Source organism: Panicum virgatum, chromosome 1K (genome assembly GCF_016808335.1).
Source record: "Panicum virgatum strain AP13 chromosome 1K, P.virgatum_v5, whole genome shotgun sequence".
NCBI lineage: Eukaryota > Viridiplantae > Streptophyta > Magnoliopsida > Poales > Poaceae > Panicum > Panicum virgatum.
The window spans coordinates 52161392-52168266 of NC_053136.1; the positions used below are offsets into that span (position 1 = coordinate 52161392).

The 6875-nt window shown below is 52.3% G+C and overlaps 1 protein-coding gene and 1 long non-coding RNA gene across 2 annotated transcripts; one reads left to right on the forward strand and one right to left on the reverse strand.

Moving 5' to 3' along the window:
• Positions 1–434: 434 nt before the first annotated feature.
• LOC120657769 lies at positions 435–1891 on the forward strand. Its single transcript, XR_005668312.1, has 2 exons — positions 435–872; positions 1611–1891. It is a non-coding gene; the product is annotated as an uncharacterized LOC120657769 (long non-coding RNA).
• A 3645-nt stretch (positions 1892–5536) lies between these two features.
• Positions 5537–6656, reverse strand: LOC120642409 (blue copper protein-like). Its single transcript, XM_039918918.1, has 2 exons — positions 6294–6656; positions 5537–6201 (listed from the first exon to the last, which is right to left on the reverse strand). Exons 1-2 carry the CDS (start codon positions 6463–6465, stop codon positions 5711–5713), a joined length of 663 nt encoding a protein of 220 aa, XP_039774852.1. The 5' UTR covers positions 6466–6656; the 3' UTR covers positions 5537–5710.
• Positions 6657–6875: the final 219 nt, after the last annotated feature.

Genomic DNA, 6875 nt, shown 5'->3' on the forward strand with positions numbered 1-6875 from the left:
GAGATGATTCGCCCGCTCGAGGGTAGGTTCGCTACCCTCGAGCGAGTCGGAGATGTGGGGCGCAGTCGAGGGGTCTCGACGGGAGTCCTCGAGCGAGGCGGAAATCACTCGCGGTCCGAGAGGAGCGTGGATGGGCCGCACCGTGTCAGTGGGCCGCGTGTTGGGTTTTTTTGAGTCCTTTCCTTTCTTTCAGATTGGAAGGAGGCTGTGGGCCCAGTTGTATAATATGTGTTTGCGTTTTTTAGAGTGATCTTAGTACCCCGATTAGAGTGTCCCTGGTCGTGGTACCCGACACTTTTGCTCCCGTAATCCTACTTTGCGGCCCAGTTTTGTGTCGCTGCCCGGCCTGACCCCGCTAAGTGCGGAGGAGGAAAGCCGGTTCAGTTGTTTTCAGCCCAGCACTTTGTGTTTTTATTCCCCTGGACTCGGGTTGCAAGTGGCGCGGGTTTCGCGATAAGCCCGCTGGGCTACGCTGCGCCGCCAGCCCACAAAATCCCGCATCCCAGCCCACAACGCCGAAGCGGACATTTCGCGGTAACCCGCACGGCCCAGCGGCGCCGCATAACCCGCTCCCCGCTTCCCTGGCGAACTCTAGCGCCGCCATGGCGAGTCCCTCGGCTCGACCTCCGCTGCCTCCCGTTCCTACACCTGCTCCGCGTGCGTCGCCTCCATTGATGCCGGCGCCAGCACCCGGATCCGCACCAGCGCCATTGAGATCTGGGCTCATGGTCGCAACCTCTGGTCCCTCGGTGATGCTGTCTCCACTGCCGCCGCCACCTGCTTCGTCGCCCGCAGCAGCACCTGTGCCGGTGCCCTTGGTTGGCATGAAGACCGGCGGCGGCATCCTCCTCCCGGAAACATCCAAGCAGCAGGTTCTCTCCCGTCTTGCCCTTTCGATTTTTTTTTTCTTTCTTTCTTTCCTCCCATCCCTTTTACTTTTTAATACTGAAGGATAGGCACATGAATCTGTCATCTGTGGTCTTAATACTTCCCTTGGATCTTAGAAAAGGATAGGACATCTGTCGATTCTACGGCGTCGTGTGCCGGGTTTGCGCCTCCGCTCAGGCGGCGACTCCGCAAGGGGGCTTTTAGGCTTCTATAAGCACATGAGTTAGTATGTTTGTGCTGTAGCATGTGGGTATGCAGTAGTTTCGATGCATACTGCTACTATGTGATGCTATGGAGACTAATTTGACTCAGTTGCATCCTCTGTTTTTACATAACAACCATCTTCTGAACATTCTAATTTGACAAGTATGTTGTTCCTACATCCTTGGATGATATATGTTTTGTGATTGTGAATTCTTTTGCCTCAAAGAACCTGCTATCCTTTTTGGAAGGGAAAGAATCTGCTATCGCTAACATCAACCATGGCAACTGGTATTAGAGTGCACTATTCTGTGACAACACGTTCATCCCCTCGCTTGGATATACCCCTACAAACTAACAATTTTGGTTTGCTTCGGTGCTTAAAGTCTTATGTACAGGCTCTAGTACCAGCAAACCTGTTTGTAGTGAAGCTGTGTTTGCTAACAGTTGCTAACTCTGAACTTGTGTACTGACAGATTCAATTCTTATCAAGTGCTTTCTAATTTTGTCTATATATGCAGGCTGAGGGAGATGCACTGAAGTGTAAGGTCTCTAGCGTGAAGAGGGCAAGTGATGGATCCAAGTGTAGTGCTAATAGATTAGTGTGGTTCTGTAATGTATAATCCATTTTAATCTTTTCAGAAACTCACCAATGTCATCATCCGATCCTGGAGAATATTTGGATTTTGATGTAGTGTTGAAAAATCTGGAGCATATAGTTGTTATAGGCTTTTTATACATGTATGGTGTTGCAAAATCTGGATCATAAGCTTGTTATACTTGGAGCTTAGGCTTGCTAGCATGAGCGCCTGAGCGGTCTTCACTGCTAGCTTGCTAGCCTGGGTGGTCGCGGCGGCAACTGGCGGCGCTATGCGGGCCGCCGCAAAGCCTGCAAACACTTGCGGCGCGATGTGGGCTGCCGCAATTGCCCGCGTGACAGCTTGCGGCACGTGCGGATGTGGGGCGGGCAGCCCACATCCGGCCCACTTGCATCTTGACCCTGGACCATGTAACAGTCAAGTCATGCAAAAACAAAATGATACTCCGTACAAACAATATGCGGGTTTATATTCATCGGATCAAAGGAAAAAAAATCCTTAAGTGCCACTTCAACCACGTTGCTTTTTTATAGTTAAATACTTGTCCCTAGAGTGTGATTTTTCTAATTTGATGTATTTAAATATGGTATATATGCTTTTTGGCTCAGATCGACTCATCAACCTGTACTGTTTTTTATGTTTCCTCTTCTTCTAGCATTAATGTGTTTAAGTAACAATTTTAATATTAAGTTGTTTTTTTATTTTCAGAGTGGCATCTTTTGGGTCAGACCAAATTAATGGAAAATTTGTAATGTATTTTAGGTCCATGAAAAAAATACTCTTGTGATCTGTGCACGGCGAATTTTCGATAGGGGCCGGTTCCACATGTTCGGTGGGTTGGAACTAGACTATGGCCCTGTTTGGGGGAGCGTTTCCCAGCTTCTGCGTCTGCGGGAAGCTCCAGAAGCAAGAAGCTCCCCCACACGGGGTTGCTTCTCCCACCAACGAGAAGCTCCAAAAGCTCATTTTACACTGCAAGCCGAGAAGCTTGTCAGGACGTGCTTCCCAAGCTTTTGCCTTTTGGCCTCCGCCTCCTTTCTCCCCTTCGTGTCGACCGCTCAGCCCCTCTCCGCTGGCCGCGCCCAGGCCCCTCGCTGCCCGCCGTCCCCTGAGTCATTCCCTCGCCTGCCTCCGACGTGGCCCCCTCCCCCTTGCCAGCACTGCCCCAAGCTCCCCCATGGCCGCGCCGTCCCGAGCTCCCTCCCTTGACGGTCGGCGCCGCCCGGAGCTTCCCCCAAGGCCGCGTCGACCGGAGCTCCCTCCCTCGATGGTCGGCGCCGCCTGGAGCTCCCCCCATGGCCGCGCCGCCCGGAGCTCCCTCCCTCGACGGTCGGCCCCGACCCGAGCTCCCCCCATGGCCGCGCTACCCCGAGTTCTCTCCCACGGACGTCGATGCCCGGCGCCGCCCCAAGCTCCCTCCATCGCTCCGGCCTTCAGATCCGCCCCTCACCTCCTCTCCGCGCGGGGCCGGCGCCGCCCCACCACCTCTCCGTGTCGGCCCCGACGGCAGGCGCCGCCACGGCCATAGGAGCTGAAAGGCCAAAAGCAAGAACGCCAAACAAGCGTTGGGAGCTTTTCCAGGAAGCGTCAAGTTGGAGAAGCGAGGGGAGCTTTTTCAGAAAGCGCTTTTGGAGAAGTTTAAACTCCCCCAAACATAACCTATTACAGATTGAGTTTCTGCTAAGATTGGAGCCGCATACTACAATAGTTTTTGACTTTTGATAGCAAAACAAGACAAAAACGCCACTGTGCCAATGAACACCAAGCTGTTCGACAAGGAAGCACTTATTTGGAAAAAGGAAGTCTGGACCAAAATCTGAATCTGTAGAGTTGAGGCTGAACTCAATAACCGTTCCTATTTCATTTCTTTTGGACTACTTGTTTGATTTGGTGAGTCTGATCACGGTGTCCGCGCCGGCGAAGGTGGCGCCGGCCCCCGCGCCGGCGAAGAATGCTGCCGTCCCCAAGGCCAGCGCCCCGTCTGCGCACCACCACGCCAGCTCGCCGGTGGGCGAGCCTGCTCCCGCGCCCAAACCGAGGATGCCGCCAAAGAGCGCCGCAGCACCTGTAGCCGGCTCTGCAGGCCTCGTGGCCCTGGCAACGGCGTTCGCTGCCGTCGCGGTGCGCGCCTTCTAAATTTGAGAGGGTGACGGAGAGGCGGAGGATAAGTGTCCATCTTTGTTTGGGACAGTCTCGTTTGATTTTGGTGACTCTGATCACGTTGTAAGCAGATTTGTTCATTGTTCATGCGTGCATGTCCCTTTTTTCTTTCCTGATGGAGGATTGAAAACCAGTAGCAGGTTGTATGTTTGTACTCCCTCTGTTCTAAATTATAAGTCATTTCAAGAATTTTGAAGAGTCAAAAATTTTCAAATTTGACCAAATTTATATGATAAGATAATAACATTTATGATACCAATTAAATATCATTAGATTCTTTGTTAGCTATATTTTCATTGTGCACCTATTTGATGTTATAAATTTTTATATTTTTCTCTATAATTTTGGTCAAACTTTGAGATTGTTTAATTCTTTAAAAATTTTAAAATGACTTATAATTTGGAACTGAGGGACTAGCTGACATCTCAGCTCTTATATCTGTTGTCTCCCTACCCGTCTACCACGGACCACGGCACAGGAGATCTGGAGAAGGAGGGCACTCGGACGGCCGCGTAACGGACGCCGTGGCCCCTCATTTGGCTGACGAAAAGTTTGGCTCGATGAGCAGCTGGAGCTCAGCTCAATCTAGGCTCGAATACCTTGCCCAATTTGTGTCACGGCTCATCAGAGCAAGCGCTATCCCAAGGGTCTTTTTTTTAAAAAAAAACGTAGCCCAAGAGTCTTGAAGGAGGGTTGATTGGACATTCAGCCTGCGTTCAATAGCTTTCTGCTAAGACGGGAGCCGCATACAGCCACTCTGTTCGTTTGGCTGTGGCTGATAGCTGGTGCTGATTTGTTATGAGAGAAAAGTACTGTTGGCTGGCTGGTGCTGGTGGCTGATACTAATTTAGTGTGAGAGAAAAACACTGCTGGCTGGTTGGCTGGCTTGTCAGCCGAAAAGAGTGAGTAATTTGATAGCAAGATAAAAACGCCAGTGTGCAAAATAGCGCCAAGCTTTTGAACGACAGGAACAAAAGCACTCCTTTTCGTCTAGGACTTCGACAGAAATCAGGATTTAGGAGAAGGAGAGACAGCAGAAAATAAACACCTGAAACTGAAGCTGGAACGGGGAAAGAACTCTGGACAAAAAAACTGAATCTGCAGATCTGAGGCTGAACTCGAAAGCCACCTACTTACAATCTGTTCTTTTGTTTGTTTTGCAATTGTTCGTTATTAGCAATAAGCATGCATCCATCTTTCTCTTGGACGCCTCGGTCAATTTTTGTGAGTCTGGTCAGGTCGTAAGCAGATTTGTTCATTCTTCATTGGTTATGCACGCTTGTTATTTCTTTTTGAGTTTTTTTCTCTGAAGGTGCATGTAAAATTAGCAGATTGTAAGTAGCGAGAGTTAAGCTCTCCCTGGGCCCTGGTCTTCTAGTCAGCACCAGCCTAGATTGGCGATGGGCCAGACACGTCGACTATAGTAACGGACCGATCGGCTCTACTGCTATATGTGGGCCTTGATCCGCCTTTTGTTTTAGAGTTTTTGACCCCAATCGAATTGCGGCCCAGCTATTGCAATGGGCTAAATTAGACTGATATGTGGGCTTGGCTCTTCCAAATACATATTCTCCATCCATCTCGTTGACCCGCTGGTGGTCCTTCCCATCGGCCGTAGAATGTGTACTATGTACTCCGTACGATATTAGACACGGTGTTAGTTTTGCAGTACACTAGGACAGTTCGACTAGGTAAGTGACAGCACCTCGATTCAGAGCAGAGCCGAAGCATCCGTTCCCATGGGAACACCAGCTCGATGCGTAACAAAGAACAAACACATCAGTAGCATGTTACAGGAGACATGACCTAGCTGTATAAGAGCACTGCCTCCATCCTGGTCGATCAATCAATGGCCCTTGTGTCTAAAGCAGCGCTAGCTGGACGATCACGAACCAAACCAGGCCAAATCCGGCCAACGCCGCCGGCCCGGGGCCGGCCGCGCCGGGGTACGCCATGAACGGCGTCGTGCCCGGGGTTGTTGTCGTGGTGCCTCCACCTCCGGCGCACGTCGGGGTCGTCGTCGGCGTCGTGGTGGTCGGCGTCGTGTAGGGCGTGGTGGTCGGGGTCGCCGGCGTCGTGTAGGGCGTGGTGGGGGTTGGGGACGTCCTTGGGGTCGTCGGCGTCGGCGTCGGCGTGGCGGGGGAGGAGGAGCCGCCGACGGTCACGGCGAGCTTCATCCCGGCGGCGCAGTGGCCCGTGATGCTGCAGACGAAGTAGTGGGTGCCGGGCGTCTTGAGGGGCACCGTGGTCGCGCCGCTGCTGTCGGAGCCAAGCGGGCTGGCCGCCGTGCACGCCATGGACTCCGCCGCGCTCACCTCCACCACCGTGTGCAGACCTTTCGCATAGTTGAACACTGCGACGACCACCAATAATCAAACAGACTCGTGAGTCGTGAGCCTCTCTCTGATCATGCGTGCAAGTGCGAGAGATAGCGCGTACACATACCGAGACTGTCGCCGACCTTGAAGCTTTTGGAGGCGGCCCACGAGGTGTAGTCGACGCCGGTGGTCCAGCCGGAGCCGTCGCCGACGGTGTAGGTGCTGGCGGCAACCGTGGAGAAGGAGCAGGCCACGAGCAGCAGCACTGCCAGAGGCAAGCGAGACGCCAAGGAAGCCATTGAATTGAGCACCACTGATCAAGAGTTTCCGGGAGCGGGTAGCTTTACTACTCCGGATGGCGTTGCGCCGCACTATGAGAAATTGGGAACGAAGTGACGCAGGGAGGCGACGGGAATATGGCCGCTATATAGCAGCGCCGATCGCCACGCGGAGTTGGTGGCCAATGGGCTTTCACCGGCTGTGCGGGAAGGAATATTTCGAGCCCGCTTTATCTATGAGGAAATGAAACGCTTTCGATGCATGAACAGAACGGCGACTATTATTGTTCAGGCCCTGCCGCTCTGGCTCTAGCTTGTTGCCACCAACCAACATGACAAGATTTCATCATGATTAGGTTTCGAGGACAAGTTTTCCATCATAAGCAACAGGACTTAGCTTTGCATTGGGTACGTCAGCTTGACATCTTGTC